Source organism: Rhineura floridana, chromosome 5, assembly GCF_030035675.1.
Source record: "Rhineura floridana isolate rRhiFlo1 chromosome 5, rRhiFlo1.hap2, whole genome shotgun sequence".
NCBI classification, from domain to species: Eukaryota; Metazoa; Chordata; class Lepidosauria; order Squamata; family Rhineuridae; genus Rhineura; species Rhineura floridana.
This window is the reverse complement of record NC_084484.1, coordinates 7,426,308-7,442,928: the sequence shown is the minus strand read 5'-3', so window position 1 is coordinate 7,442,928 and position 16,621 is coordinate 7,426,308. Positions and strand designations below refer to the sequence as shown.

General features: G+C 44.1%; 1 protein-coding gene across 3 annotated transcripts in view; it reads right to left on the bottom strand.

The window, feature by feature from the left end:
- Window positions 1-16,621, bottom strand: part of SUGT1 (SGT1 homolog, MIS12 kinetochore complex assembly cochaperone) — an 86,104-nt gene that overhangs the window by 28,825 nt on the left and 40,658 nt on the right. For 2 of the 3 annotated variants that reach the window (XM_061629944.1, XM_061629947.1), the window contains 3 exons: window positions 14,490-14,543; window positions 13,503-13,522; window positions 10,863-10,909 (listed from right to left, as the gene is read on the bottom strand). In XM_061629944.1, the coding sequence (XP_061485928.1) occupies window positions 10,863-10,909; window positions 13,503-13,522; window positions 14,490-14,543 (121 nt within the window). The remainder of the gene's footprint in view (window positions 1-10,862; window positions 10,910-13,502; window positions 13,523-14,489; window positions 14,544-16,621) is intronic. The other variant, XM_061629945.1, reaches the window with a different exon arrangement.

Below are 16,621 nucleotides of genomic sequence, written 5' to 3'. Positions count from 1 at the left end.
AAAAATAGAGTAAAAGCTAGTTAACCTTTCTTAGCACCACTAGTCAAAGTCCTTAAACAGCCCCGCCCCTCGCTAAGGAAGGAAGCCTGCCTTCCTGCCTTCAAAGGAAGGAAGCCTGAGATAATCCTAAAGAGTTAAACCCCAGCTGATAGTTGAGCCATCAGCCTCAATTAACACATCACTGGCTGGCAGCAGTAGCTGGGAGGGACCAGCCACACATATAAATTCAGAGCACCCTAGCGAGGGAGCCTGCTCCACGAGCTAGAGGGAGCCCCAGCTGACGAAGCGTCAAGGCCCCAGCTGACGAAGCGTCAAGGCCCCAGCTGACGAAGCGTCAAGGCCCCAGCTGACGAAGCGTCAAGGCCCCAGCTGACGAAGCGTCAAGGCCCCAGCTGACGAAGCGTCAAGGCCCCAGCTGACGAAGCGTCAAGGCCCCAGCTGACGAAGCGTCAAGGCCCCAGCTGACGAAGCGTCAAGGCCCCAGCTGACGAAGCGTCAAGGCCCCAGCTGACGAAGCGTCAAGGCCCCAGCTGACGAAGCGTCAAGGCCCCAGCTGACGAAGCGTCAAGGCCCCAGCTGACGAAGCGTCAAGGCCCCAGCTGACGAAGCGTCAAGGCCCCAGCTGACGAAGCGTCAAGGCCCCAGCTGACGAAGCGTCAAGGCCCCAGCTGACGAAGCGTCAAGGCCCCAGCTGACGAAGCGTCAAGGCCCCAGCTGACGAAGCGTCAAGGCCCCAGCTGACGAAGCGTCAAGGCCCCAGCTGACGAAGCGTCAAGGCCCCAGCTGACGAAGCGTCAAGGCCCCAGCTGACGAAGCGTCAAGGCCCCAGCTGACGAAGCGTCAAGGCCCCAGCTGACGAAGCGTCAAGGCCCCAGCTGACGAAGCGTCAAGGCCCCAGCTGACGAAGCGTCAAGGCCCCAGCTGACGAAGCGTCAAGGCCCCAGCTGACGAAGCGTCAAGGCCCCAGCTGACGAAGCGTCAAGGCCCCAGCTGACGAAGCGTCAAGGCCCCAGCTGACGAAGCGTCAAGGCCCCAGCTGACGAAGCGTCAAGGCCCCAGCTGACGAAGCGTCAAGGCCCCAGCTGACGAAGCGTCAAGGCCCCAGCTGACGAAGCGTCAAGGCCCCAGCTGACAAAGCGTCAAGGCCCCAGCTGACGAAGCGTCAAGGCCCCAGCTGACAAAGCGTCAAGGCCCCAGCTGACAAAGCGTCAAGGCCCCAGCTGACAAAGCGTCAAGGCCCCAGCTGACAAAGCGTCAAGGCCCCAGCTGACAAAGCGTCAAGGCCCCAGCTGACAAAGCGTCAAGGCCCCAGCTGACAAAGCGTCAAGGCCCCAGCTGACAAAGCGTCAAGGCGAGTTGAGCAGCAGAGCAAGTTTGGCAGTAGGGCGAGGAGGCCAGGGCCCCCCAACTCTGCCGGTCTGTTCCCTGACCTCAACTAAACCAGTTTCCAACCCATTGACATAATAAACCTTAAACAAAACTATGCAGGTAAGAAGCCAGCAGGGGTGTGGGGGCTTTCCAGTGTTTTGCACTGCCTGCAGCATGTACGACTATCTGCCTGTTGGACAGAAGTCGTGGGTGTGCTCTCGGTGCAATGAGCTCCTGGCTCTCTGGGAACGACTTCATTTCCTTGAGGCCAAGGTGGCTGACCTGGAAAAGCTGAGAGAGGCAGAGAGGTGTGTGGAGGAGGCCTTCAGGGACACTATAGCTGTGTCCCACTCCAAGGATGATAGCTCTCCTGCTATCATGGAGAACGATGGTCTCAGGGAAGGAGAGCATCCAGCTGAGGAAGAGGGAAACGATCCCTTAGAAGGGACCCATTCCTTGGGGGATGAGCAGCTATCCTCTCGTGCCAAGGATATATCTCCAGGAGGTGGAGGGATCCTTGTAGTGGGTGATTTGATCATTAGGAACATAGACAGTGGGGTGTGTGATGGGCGTGCACACCGCAAGGTGTTTTGCCTGCCTGGTGCGAAGGTTGCGGATATCGCCCGTCGTTTAGATAGTTTGGTAGACAGTGCTGGGGAGAAGTCAGTGGTCGTGGTGCACGTTGGCACCAACGACATGGGGAAATGCAGCCGTGAGGTCCTGGAAGCAAAATTTAGGTTGCTAGGTAGGATGCTGAAATCCAGGACCTCCAAGGTGGCTTTCTCTGAAATGCTACCGGTTCCACGCGCAGGACCAGTCAGACAGGCACAGCTTTGCAGTCTCAATGCGTGGTTGACACAATGGTGTCGGGTGGAAGGGTTCGGATTTGTTAGGCACTGGGGAACATTTTGGGACAAGCCGAGCCTGTACAAAAGGGACGGGCTCCACTTGAACCAGAATGGAACCAGACTGCTGGCACTTAAAATTAAAAAGGTGGCAGAGCAGCTTTTAAACTGACTGAGGGGGGAAACCTGACAGGAGCTGAGGAAGGTCCGGTTCGGAATAAACCTCCCCCCTGGGATAAAGACCAAAGAAATAATGAAATTTTAAAAGGGGTAGGCCTAGAAGTAGGCATTGTGAGAGCAGGGGCACAGCATATCAATTCAGAAGGGCAAAATTACCACAGGCCAAACTACAAGTGCCAAAGACACTTGAAGAGAGACACTGCTTACAAGTGCCTGTACGCTAATGCTAGGAGCCTCCGAACCAAGATGGGAGAACTGGAGTGCTTGGTCTTAGAGAAGAGCATTGATATAGTGAGCATAACCGAGACCTGGTGGAATGGAGAAAACCAGTGGGATACGGTTATCCCTGGATATAAACTATATCGGAAGGACAGGGAAGGACGTTTTGGTGGCGGAGTCGCTCTATACGTGAAAGAAGGCATTGAATCCAGCAAGCTTGAAACCCCAAAAGAGGCGGACTCCTCCACAGAATCGTTGTGGGTGGTGATACCATGCCCCAGGAGGGATTTAATATTGGGAACGATCCATCGTCCCCCTGATCAAAATGCTCAGGGAGACCTTGAGATGAGATATGAAATTGAGGAAGCATCCAAACCAGGAAATGTGGTAGTAATGGATGACTTCAACTACCCGGATATAGACTGGCCGCATATGTGTTCCAGTCATGACAAAGAAGCAAAATTTCTAGATATTGTAAATGACTATTCCCTAGACCAGTTGGTCATGGAACCAACCAGAGGGACGGCAACCCTGGACTTAATCCTCAGTGGGGACCGGGACCTGGTGCGAGATGTAAGTGCTGTTGAACCAATTGGGAGCAGTGACCATAGTGCTATTAAATTAAACATACATGTAAATGGCCAATTGCCAAGAAAATCCAACACGGTCACATTGACTTCAAAAGAGGAAACTTCACAAAAATGAGACTGGTAAAAAGAAAGCTGAAAAACAAAGTCCAGAGGGTCACATCACTCGAAAATCCTTGGAAGTTGTTTAAAAACACTATTTTTTATTTATTTAATTTATTTATTTCCATTTCTATACCGCCCACAGCCAAAAGGCTCTCAGGGCGGTGCACAACATAGAGTAAAATACAATAAAATTACAAAGGTCAGTAAAAAGCATATATATTAAACAGTAAAACAGCCTAGTATAAATTGAAAGCTAAAAAATAAATTAAGTTAAAATGCCTGGGAGAATAAAAAGGTTTTAACCTGGCGCCGAAAAGATAAAAGTGTAGGCACCAGGCGTACCTCATCGGGGAGACTGTTCCATAATTCGGGGGCCACTACTGAAAAGGCCCTGGATCTTGTTACAACCCTCCGAGCCTCTCTGTGGGTCAGGACTCGGAGGAGGGTCTTTGATGTTGAACGTAGTGAGCGGGTAGGTTCATATCGGGAGAGGCGTTCCGCTAGGTATTGTGGTCCTGCGCCGTGTAAGGCTTTATAAGTCAAAACTAGCACTTTGAATTTAGCCCGGAAACAAATAGGTAGCCAGTGCAAACGAGCCAGGACAGGTGTTATATGTGCGGACCGCCTGGTCCTCATCAACAGTCTAGCAGCTGCGTTTTGCACTAGCTGTAGTTTCCGAACTGTCTTCAAAGGCAGCCCCACGTAGAGCACATTGCAGTAATCCAATCTAGAGGTTACCAGAGCACGCACGACTGAAGTGAGGTCATCGCTTTCCAGATAGGGGCGTAGCTGGGCTGCCAAACGAAGGTGGTAGAACACATTCCGTGCCACCGAGGCCACCTGAGCCTTGAGAGACAGGAATGGATCGAAAAGAACCCCCAAGCTACGAACCTGTTCCTTCAGGGGGAGTGTAACCCCATCCAGAACAGGTTGAAAATCCACCATCTGGGCGGAGAAGGCACTCACCAACAGCGTCTCAGTCTTGTCAGGATTGAGCCTCAGTTTATTAGCTCTCATCCAGTCCATTATCGCGGCCAGGCAATGGTTCAGCACATTGATAGCCTCACCTGATGAAGATGAAAAGGAGAAATAGAGTTGCGTGTCATCAGCATACTGGTGACAATGCACTCCAAAACTCCTGATGACCGCACCCAGCGGCTTCATGTAGATGTTAAAAAGCATAGGGGACAGAACCGATCCCTGCGGGACTCCACAATGGAGAGTCCAGGGTATCGAACAATGCTCCTCAAGCCCTACCTTCTGGAGGCGGTCCACCAAGTAGGAGCGGAGCCACTGCCAAGCAGTACCTCCAACTCCCAACTCCGTGAGTCTCCCCAGAAGGATACCATGGTCGATGGTATCAAAAGCAGCTGAGAGATCAAGGAGAATCAACAGAGTTACACTCCCTCTGTCCCTCTCCCGACATAGGTCATCATACAGGGCGACCAAGGCTGTTTCGGTGCCAAAACCGGGCCTAAAACCGGATTGAAATGGATCTAGATAATCGGTTTCATCCAAGAGCACCTGGAGCTGGCTGGCCACCACACGTTCTAAGACCTTGCCTAGGAATGGAACATTCGCTACCGGTCTATAGTTGTTCAAATTATCTGGATCCTTCTATATTAGAAGCTCAACTGGAGTGCATACCGCAGATCAGAAAAGGTACCGCCAGGGCCAAGAAGATGCCAGCATGGTTAACGAGCAAATTCAAGGAAGCTCTTAGAGGCAAAAAGTCTTCCTGCAGAAAATGGAAGTCTTGTCCAAATGAAGAAAATAAAAAAGAACACAAACTCTGGCAAAAGAAATGCAAGAAGACAATAAGGGATGCTAAAAAAGATTTTGAGGAGCACATTGCTAAGAAATAAAAACCAACAACAAAAAATTCTATAAATACATTCAAAGCAGGAGACCATCTAGGGAGGCGACTGGACCCTTGGATGATAAGGGAGTCAAAGATGTACTAAAGAACAATAAGGAGATTGCAGAGAAGCTAAATGAATTCTTTGCATCTGTCTTCACAGTGGAAGATATAGGGCAGATCCCTGAACCTGAACTAACATTTGCAGGAAGGGATTCTGAGGAACTGAGACAAATAGTGGTAACGAGAGAGGAAGTTCTAGGCTTAATGGACAATATAAAAACTGACAAATCACCAGGCCCGGATGGCATCCACCCGAGAGTTCTCAAAGAACTCAAAGGTGAAATTGCTGATCTGCTAACTAAAATATGTAACTTGTCCCTCAGGTCCTCCTCCGTGCCTGAGGCAAAGTGGCAAATGTAACGCCAATCTTCAAAAAGGGATCCAGAGGGGATCCCGGAAATTACAGGCCAGTTAGCTTAACTTCTGTCCCTGGAAAACTGGTAGAAAGTATTATTAAAGCTAGATTAACTAAGCACATAGAAGAACAAGCTTTGCTGAAGCAGAGCCAGCATGGCTTCTGCAAGGGAAAGTCCTGTCTCAGTAACCTATTAGAATTCTTTGAGAGTGTCAACAAGCATATAGATAGAGGTGATCCAGTGGACATAGTGTACTTAGACTTTCAAAAAGCGTTTGACAAGGTACCTCACCAAAGACTTCTGAGGAAGCTTAGCAGTCATGGAATAAGAGGAGAGGTCCTCTTGTGGATAAGGAATTGGTTAAGAAGCAGAAAGCAGAGAGTAGGAATAAACGGACAGTTCTCCCAATGGAGGGCTGTAGAAAGTGGAGTCCCTCAAGGATCGGTATTGGGACCTGTACTTTTCAACTTGTTCATTAATGACCTAGAATTAGGAGTGAGCAGTGAAGTGGCCAAGTTTGCTGACGACACTAAATTGTTCGGGGTTGTTAAAACGAAGAGCTCCAAAAAGACCTCTCCAAACTGAGTGAATGGGTGGAAAAATGGCAAATGCAATTCAATATAAACAAGTGTCAAATTATGCATATTGGAGCAAAAAATCTGAATTTCACATATACGCTCATGGGGTCTGAACTGGCGGTGACTGACCAGGAGAGAGACCTCAGGGTTGTAGTGGACAGCACAATGAAAATGTCAACCCAGTGTGCGGCAGCTGTGAAAAAGGCAAATTCCATGCTAGTGATAATTAGGAAAGGTATTGAAAATAGAACAGCCGATATCATAATGCCATTGTATAAATCTATGGTGCGGACGCATTTGGAATACTGTGTACAGTTCTGGTCGCCTCATCTCAAAAAGGATTATTATAGAGTTGGAAAAGGTTCAGAAGAGGGCAACCACAATGATCAAGGGGATGGAGCGACTCCCTTACGAGGAAAGGTTGCAGCATTTGGGGCTTTTTAGTTTAGAGAAAAGGCGGGTCAGAGGAGATATGATAGAAGTGTATAAAATTATGCATGGCATTGAGAAAGTGGATAGAGAAAAGTTTTTCTCCCTCTCTCATAATACTAGAACTTGTGGACATTCAAAGAAGTTGAATGTTGGAAGATTCAGGACAGACAAAAGGAAGTACTTCTTTACTCAGCGCATAGTTAAACTATGGAATTTACTCCCACAAGACGCAGTAATGGCCACCAGCTTGGATGGCTTTAAAAGAAGATTAGACAAATTCATGGAGGACAGGGCTATCAATGGCTACTAGCCAGGATGGCTGTGTTCTGCCACCCTAGTCAGAGGCAGCATGCTTCTGAAAACCAGTTGCCGGAAGCCTCAGGAGGGGAGAGTGTTCTTGCACTCGGGTCCTACTTGCGGGCTTCCCCCAGGCACCTGGTTGGCCACTGTGAGAACAGGATGCTGGACTAGATGGGCCACTGGCCTGATCCAGCAGGCTCTTCTTATGTTCTTAACAGATGGCATACCAACAGAGTTGCTACAAGCTACTGAGACTGAATCTGTCCAAATTTTTACAAAAATTTGTCAAGAAATATGGAAAACTAAACAATGGCCCACAGACTGGAAGCGTTCAATATATATCCCAATTCCAAAGAAAGGGGATCCCAGAGAATGCAGTAATTCTCAAACTACTGCCTTAATATCCCATGCAAGTAAAGTAATGCTCAAGATTCTACAACAAAGGTTCTTACCATATATAGAGCAAGAAATGCCAGACGTCCAAGCTGGATTTAGAAAGGGAAGAGGCACCAGAGATCATATCGCAAACATACGTTCAGAGCTTGGAAAAGTTACTTTTTTTGAACTACAACTCCCATCAGCCCCAGCCAGCATGGCCACTGGATTGGGTTGATGGGAGTTGTAGTTCAAAAAAGTAACTTTTCCAAGCTCTGCATACGTTGGATAATGGAATGGACCGAGGAATTTCAGAAGGAAATCACCCTGTGCTTTATAGATTACAGCAAAGCCTTTGACTGCATAGATCATGAAAACCTATGGAATGCTTTAAAAGAAATGGGGGTGCCACAGCATCTGATTGTCCTGATGCACAACCTATAGCCTGCACAAGAGGCTACTGTAAGGACAGAATATGGAGAAACCAATTGGTTCCCCATCGGAAAGGGTGTGAGACAGGGGTGTATTTTATGAGAAATTGGAGGGAGAAACATTAAGATATGCAGACGATACCATACTCTTAGCAGAAACCAGTAGTTATTTGAAACGAATGCTGATGAAAGTTAAAGAGGAAAGCACGAAAGCAGGACTACAGCTGAATGTCAAAAAGACTAAAGTAATGACAACAGAAGATTTATGTAACTTTACAGTTGACAATGAGGACAGTGAACTTGTCAAGGATTATCAATACCTCAGCACAGTCATTAACCAAAATGGAGACAATAGTCAAGAAATCAGGACAAGGCTAGGACTGGGGAGGGCAGCTGTGAGAGAACTAGAAAAGGTCCTCAAATGCAATGATTTATCACTGAACACCAAAGTCAGGATCATTCAGACCATGGTATTCCCGATCTCTATGTATGGATGTGAAAGTTGGACAGCGAAAAAGGCGGATAAGAGAAAAATCAACTCATTTGAAATGTGGTGCTGGAGGAGAGCTTTGCGCATACCATGGACTGCGAAAAAGACAAATAATAGGGTGTTAGAACAAATTAAACCAGAACTGTCACTAGAGGCTAAAATGATGAAACTGAGGTTATCATACTTTGGACACATAATGGGAAGATATGATTCATTAGAAAAGACAATAATGCTGGGAAAAACAGAAGGAAGTAGAAAAAGAGGAAGGCCAAACAAGAGATGGATTGATTCCAAAAAGGAAGCCACAGACCTGAACTTACAAGATCTGACCAGGGTGGTTCATGACAGATGCTGTTGGAGGTCACTGATTCATAGGATCGCCGCCACAAGTCGTAATCGAAAGCACATAACAACAACAGAACTACCAATATCCTGAATGGAAGATACATAGGCCTTTTCTAACCAAAGAGCATGAGGTTCATTAATCCTTCAAGCTGACATGATAGCAGCTAAGAACATCACCTTCAAGTATGCTCCCAGAATAGATGATCTCAACAGTTTGGGGGGGGGGGGGAGAGACAGATGCTTGCTAGAAGAAATTTTTAAAATGTGAGAAAATTGAGACCCCCCCCCCGGATCTCCAAAACACTGTTCAAGTCTGCCACCTGCCTTTCAAAGTACAGGCTCTGGGTCTGCATCCAGTTGCAGAAAATCTAGCATTCCACCTATGGATGCAATATTTTGCAGAAGACCCCTGACGTTGTTGTGGCAGCCTGCAGGAATAACAGGGAATTTTCATCTGAAACAGAGGTGGTAAGGCACGCCACCAGTAATGAGCTGGAATCCAGTTATGTAAGCATGAGAGATATTCTGTCAGGATGGACATCAATTTATGCTGTTTGTGGAATTTACAAACCCACCAGCTGACATATCTGGGTTGATTCTGGAGAGACTGGTAACAGAAAGGCCATCACAGCGAGATGACCAGCTTAACTTCCTTCTGTGCTCCCCACCACTCCTATGCTAATGGGACTAAATGTGGCTAATGCACTTTGAGAACTTTGGTGCAAAGATTCCTCCCTCTCTGATGACTGAGAAAAGCAAGGTGAGGATTTGCATTCCTATGAGGAAACGGCAAGGTGTTGGAGAAGAAATTAGGAGTGTGGTTTACCAAAGCTTGCACACTTGATCCTCACCACACAGAAGCTGTTGAGTCTGGTGTGGTCAGACACTGCACCTGTCAAATCTAATCCATCAAGTCAAAGGGAGGGATTTGTTTTGTAGTTTTTTAATTTGCAAATAGCTCTAACACCTTGGAATCTACCAGTATTTATTTTATTGAGAGCAGAACTGCAAGATGTTCTATCTGGAATAATAAGAGTTAGCCATTCCTATTTGCTCTCCTAACACTGAACAAGATGAGTGCACAATGCACAGGGTTCCAAGCCATTCTCTTAGCCTCAGTCCCTCATTTGTAAAGAGGTAACAATAATACTAGCTAACTACCATGCATGATTGTTGTAAGGATGATTAATTATTACACAGTGCAAACTGTACATATGGATGGCAATGTACTGAGCTACAGAGGCAAAGCAGACAAATCTCTATCTCCAGGACCTTATGATCTAAGACAGACAACAGAAAAAAGCAAAGTTCAGGCAAATGCAATTACATGTGCTTAAATCTTGGCCAGTTGGAAATGAGGATTAAGGAGATACAGTAGGGCCCCACTCATATGGCGGGTTACGTTCTGGACCCCCGCCAAAAAGCTAAAACCGCTGAAAAGCGGAACTCATTGAATAGAATGGTGTGCGATGCCCGAAAACTGCTGTAAAAGCGGAACAAGTGCTGTATGAGTGGGGCTTTAGTCTAATTATGTCTAATTGAGACTGCCGCATTAGCAAAGTGCCGTAAAACGAAGCGCCGTAAAGCGGGGCCCTACTGTAAATCATAGCCCTTGTAGACTAAATGGGTTTTCAGAAAACAGAGAGAAAGGTTGCACCATGTACCTGCTGAGGAAGGGGCTTCCATACATGCAGAAAACAAGGGCAAATGGGCAAAGTCATTTAAGAGAGCAGAAGACTTTCAGTTGGCTATGGGTAGTAGAGTTCATAATGAGAAACAAGGGCCAGTTATTAAAATTGTGCAAAGCATTCCATACATTCTTATTTAATTACAATTATGTATATTCATCTTTTCAAGATACAAAACCTACCAGGATGGCTTACAAGTAACATTCAGATTATGAATTTTTAAAATACATAAACAGTATTAACTTATTAAAAACACATCAGGATCCTACTCATAGGGCAGTTGACAGTCGATAATCGGGAGGGGGGAAGGGGGGGATAACAGTCCAGCCGGCGCCTGCTCCTGCTCGGAGGTAGTCTTCACCTGTCTCCCTCTCTCTCCTGGAACCATTCTCACAGCACAGCTGGTGGCAGAAGCCTCCATGAGAGGAGAGCTGAAGATAGGTCCTGCTTCAGCTGGACTGAGGTGGTCTTTGTGTGCCTCCCTCCCTTTTCTCTCCTGAAATCCTTCCCATAGGACAGTTGATAACTGATCACCCTGTGGGGGGTGGAGACAGTCCCACTGGATCAGGCCATGAGGCCTTTCTTAGCAAAAGTATTATATAAATACTAAGTACAGTTATAGAGAGAAAAAATCCATCTTACTTTATCTTAGACGGACAAGACGGGTGTTGAAAAATCTGATTGTCATCCTTTATAATGAAAAGATATTGAAGAGTTAGAATAATTTAGCATAGTTTTTAAACCAAGCATCATAATATTTTCACATTACAAAAAAATGTATCTAAAGTAGGGTTAAGTACTATGTCCTGTCAGCACAAGAATTTCCACTTGCGCAACGTGACTCTTCATTCTCCCACATGCTCCCTAAATCTGTTCTAGAGGTTCCCCCAACTCTGTAGCATATTTGGAATGGGTGCAGGATGCGCTCAAGGGGGAGGTCCTGATGGGATGTGTTAGTTGAATACTGCCCTGTGGGTTTGCTAGCTTAGTGGCATGAACAGAAGAATTGTAACAGCCACTAGAAAGGTAAGTTAATAATAAAAGACAAAGATCTAGAAGTTAGACACAATCTCAATGGTGAGACAGTCCTTATGGTATTGGAGCTTCACAATAACTGCAGCAAATGGGACTGTGCATGGATCAGTATTTACATACACCTTACACCTGTTCTAAGGATGCAACCAGGGCTGTGGAGTCGGTATGCCAAACCTTCGACTCCAACTCCTCTATTTTTTACTGTCCGACTCTGACTCCACCCAAAATTGCTTCCGACTCCACAGCCCCGGAAAGCACTGTAAATGTCTTTTTAAATTGGAAGCTCTTGGTAGGAGCATTTTTATCGCTGCCTGAATATGTGCTGATCTTGGCATGACAGCATTTGTCTTCATCTGGGTCTTGTGTCATACACTGACACACAAAATGTTTTCCATCTTGAGTTATGGTGAAATGTTCAAATACAGCTGACTTCATGGGAAGCTTCTTCGACATTTTGAATTATATTTTAAAAAAATTGTCAATCAAAATTTATTTTGAAGCCGGAGTCGGAACATTTCTACCGAATCCGACTCCACCCAAAATTGCTCCTGACTCCGACTCCACGACTCCGACTCCATAGTCCTGGATGCAACTGGAAGGTTTCCGCATCTAGGGTGTACAACAAATGGTGCTCAAAATCTAAGCTGTTTATTTATCATTGCAGTCCATTTTCCTTACACTCTCATACCAAGAATCGTTATTGGAAAAATGAAACGAGTGCTGTTTTACACTAGAAGCACATTCCTAAAGAGACCATTTCAAACTGCTGCTGTCAGAGACTATTGTGACCGGACCGAAGTTGGACTTAGCAACTATGGATGTGTCCAGTCTTCCCAATACGTAAACCTGACAACTGTGAACAGCATCTTGGCAGAAGTGAAGTCAAGTCAAAGTGTTCCTCCGTTGACATACTTTAACCACAAAACCAAAGACACCTTAAAAGATCAATGTTGCAACAATATCTAGAGACAATGGTGGGGAGCTGGGAGCAATAGATACTTTCTGGGAACACTGCAATTTCAATTGCAGTATTGGCTAACAAGCAGTGGCATCAACAACACTATAGGAACATGTTGTGTTTTGGTATGAAAGGGTGTAAGCTGAAAGTGTTCTGTTTGCGATCATTTCACAAAATAATATCATAACATGAAACTGGCCATGTTATATCACAAATAAACACAAGCATACTGAAAGGTCATACACATTTATGGTATGATGATCACAGTCATACCACAAGTATGATTGCAACCATGACACTCTTATAACCATGCTTATAAACATGATCGTTTTGCAGCAGCTTATTTCTGTTATATTAGAGAAAGAACAAAATACTTATAAATATGTGGGAATGGGAAATTCATTACTATCATAGTATTCTGTATTAATGTTCCATTAGGCACATTTCGTTCATATATGTCATATATATGCAACTCATACCTATGAGACCAGGGTATATGTGTAATACTAAAACATGAAATATTATTTTCTGATTAATGATGGGGACTCAAAATAACGTGGACACTGAATCATGAGTCTAACACTATGTCATAGCTAAAAGCAGTTAGGAATGTATAACATAAGCAGAAGCAAAGCACAGCACATAAAGGATGCCTGGGCAAGAGTTTTAAACAGAAAGCTGATGAACACAACATTTTGGTAAGGCCAGTATAGACAAATGTCTAAATGAAAAATCTCAGGGTGGGACACGGTAAAGTGTGAGGGGACCAAATCTGCTTATCTGGTCTGGATGAGAGGTTATCACCAAGAAGCAGACAAAGATCAAGGGATGTCTCCCAAGGTGGATGGACAAAGAAAAAGGGGATAAAAGGCTATGGATGGATACATGCAAGTAGCAGAGAAAGTTGTAAGACCTGGGATGGAGGAACTAGTTCCAAAGTAACTAAGTGCAGGAAAGAAGCAAGAAGGACCTAGTCCTAGACAAGCTATCACCTTTGTAAGCGTTGTTTATTCTTTCATGTTTCCTTACTCTTTATTAATTCTGTTACAGCTGTAGCTTAATAAACTTTTAACATCATTTGAATTTGTCTGATCTATCATTGCTTGGTTCAGATGGTGGGAAGACTCCAATGGACTGTAGGTTCGCATCTTAAACAGGGTAGTAGGTAGTAGGATCACATTATAAAATATGTCATATAAGTTTAAAAAATTCCTAGAAAGGCTATCCCACAACTATGTGAAGTGTTGTGCACTACAACCTGCAAGTATACTCATGAGGAAGAACCTTACCATTTCAGTCTGCAATCCTGCTGTAAGGCAAAAATAATGGCATTTTCAGTAAAGAAAAACTGATTTTGAAAGTTTGTGTTTTACAACATATACAAATTAGCCACATAGACAGCATGTTAACATCAAAGCTATTTAGTGGTTTTTGCTCTAATTTTACTGAATGGATCCGTTCTAACGCTAGACTCATTTAGACTGGAGTCCTTAACAAACTTACAAGGGAGTCAGCCTCACTGAAACAATGGGACTGCCTTCCAATTAAACATGAATAATATTGTACTGCTAGCTTTAAAAATGTCTGGCAATAGTAATGTACCATTCAAGTAATATGGCAGAAATGCGGCCATAAAGTTTTAGGCCAGCGGTGGGGAGCCTCTGGCCTGCAGGCCTAACCTGTCAGGCCTCTAAATTTGGCACACAAGGCAATTTTGGGCAGACAATGCCACCTGCCAGTAATAGGGGTAATTTATATAAAGTTACTAGAATTACAGTAACTTTGGAATCTCTTTTGTTTAACTTAGATAAATAAATTCATTCCGCTCTTAGACTGCTTATTTTCAATCTGTCGGTAAGTGCAAAAAATGTATGTATTAGACACTGGAAATGGACTTCAGCACCATATGTAGAAGAATGGATTATTAAAACATTAGACATTTCTGAGATTAAGAGATATTGTTTGGAGTATAAATTCCATTTCTCCTTTGGTCATGCTATTTGAAAAGTTGAGATTTTTATGATTTACTGGAATGTGCATTGTAACTTTCTCTCATTAGATAAATCTTTCTGTGAATTCTTATTTATAACTTTATTTCTCTTTCAATAAAAGAAAAAGGAAACAGCCAAATTTAGAGCAAAATACTCACTTTACACCATACTTCAGAATTAAACAAGGAAAGGGTGGATTAGGATTGCAGGTCTGAAGAGTCCCATCCCTAGCGTAACAACAGTGCATATGCTTTTAAATATGCAAAAAAGTAAAGCACTGCTTACTGTTGATGGCTTCTTCACATCTTTTAATCCAAATAGTGAAGGTAGTGTCAGCACCTAGCAGATAAAACATACAATTGTCTACTGCAATATGACGTATATCATAAAATGCAATATACATTTATGCTGCATGGAGGCCCTTCTACATAGGCTCTTGTGCCCTTCTACATAGGCTCTTGTTGGAATCTGAAGCATCCAGAGTTTTTGCTTTTTAACGTAATTTATAGCTTTTACTCTTGACTGATATGATCAACAGTTAACTAGTAGAAATTGTATTCCAGTTCGGATTACAGAAACCACTTACAGAATGCAAAATTGTATTATATAAGAACATCACAGCAATGCAGCAGCACCTGCACCAAATATTAAAAAATAAAAACATTCAATTTTGAAGCAATTGACAAAGGCATTCAATGTTGTTCTAGCTTTCTTCAGCCCTACTTAAAATAGTTTGGCAATTATATACTTCATTTAACTCCAAAAAGATGACAGCTATCAGGAAGGTAATGCAAACTGGGTATCTTCCCCCATATACATTTATTCTGGTTTATTTTGCATGGGCATTGATAGGCCATCAGCTATGACATGATAGAAGCATATAAAATTACGCATGGTATGGAGAAAGTGAATAAAGAGAAGTTTTTCTTCCTCTCTCATAATACTTGAACTTGTGGGCATTCAGTGAAGCTGAATGTTGGAAGATTCAGGGCAGACAAAAGAAAGTACTTCTTCATGAGGCATATAACTAAATTATGGAATATACTACAATGGGAGACACTGATGGCCACCAACTTGGATGGCTCTGAAAGAGGATTAGACAAATACACGGAGGATAAAGCTATCACGGCTATTAGCTGTGATGGCTATGCTCTGCCTCCAAACAGCAGTTTATGGAGATGGGAGATAACCCATCAGTCCTATTTTGCAGGTAGTGTACATGAAGTGCACTCTCTCTCAGCCTCGTCTCTCTCTAACTGCAAAATTAGAGAAGGTCAAAATGGAAATGGACCACGTTCAAGTCGATCCCAACTTATGGTGACCCTGTGAATAGGGCTTTCATGGTAAGCGATATTCAGGTGGTTTACCATTGCCTTCCTCTGCGGCTCAGGAAGGTCACTCAGTGAGCTTCATGGCTATGTGGGGATTTGAATCCTGGTCTCCCAGATTGCAGTCCAACACTCTAACCACTATACCACACTGGCCCTCAGAGAAGGTCAATGAATACAGAATTTGGGGAGTTGGAGTGGATCTGAATAAGGAGGAGACCACTGAAGTGGTAACCCTACACTTAACAGCAGTAGCCTCTGCGGTAAGTGTAGAGAGAATTTTTTCCCCCTGTGGACTAATTTATTTTAAATTGAGAAATAAGTTGGGAACAGAAAATGCAGAAAAGCCTGTATTTCTTTTCCAGACAATGAAAAAGGAAGACAAAGGTGAAGACTATACCACCCAATATTTTAAGTTTCTCTGGTTGAAATTGCTAAATTTTATTTTTTAAAAGCTGAAAGTTAACCATTCAAAAATCCATGTGTATGTTTTGTTAATGTTGTTTGTTGAAAAAGATAACAAGCTAGAAGAATCAACAATCTTATTAGTAAAATTTAAAAGCCTGTTTGGTGGTGGTGATTCTGGCACAACAAAAATGTCATGATTAATTGAACAGCTGGAGCTGGTTCATCTCCTGAATGACTTTATGAGCTCATAATGGAATTATCATCCCATTTTTTGATTAATATTAATCTGAAAACAATTCAGATTAATTGCTTAGTGCGTACCTACCTTCTAATAAAACCTACATCTCTGAATATGTATTACGGTTGTATTAAACAATAATGTTCTACTTTAAATCATTAAAATCGCGTCCTTCAGAGAAGCGATTTAAATCAAATCAACTGTACTCCATAGTCAGATGCAGTATGCTTCCACATACCAGTACAGTAGGGTCCTGCTTTTCAGCACCCCGCTTTTTGGCGTTCCACTAATAGGGTGGCACCACAAGGGCGACCAGCTGTAGCGCGGGGAGCTCCAGCTTACAGCAATCAGCTGTAGCGCGGCAGCTGGAGCTCCCCGTGCTACAGCTGATCACTGTCAGCTGGAGCACGGTGGCTGGAGCTCCCCACATTACAGCTGATTGC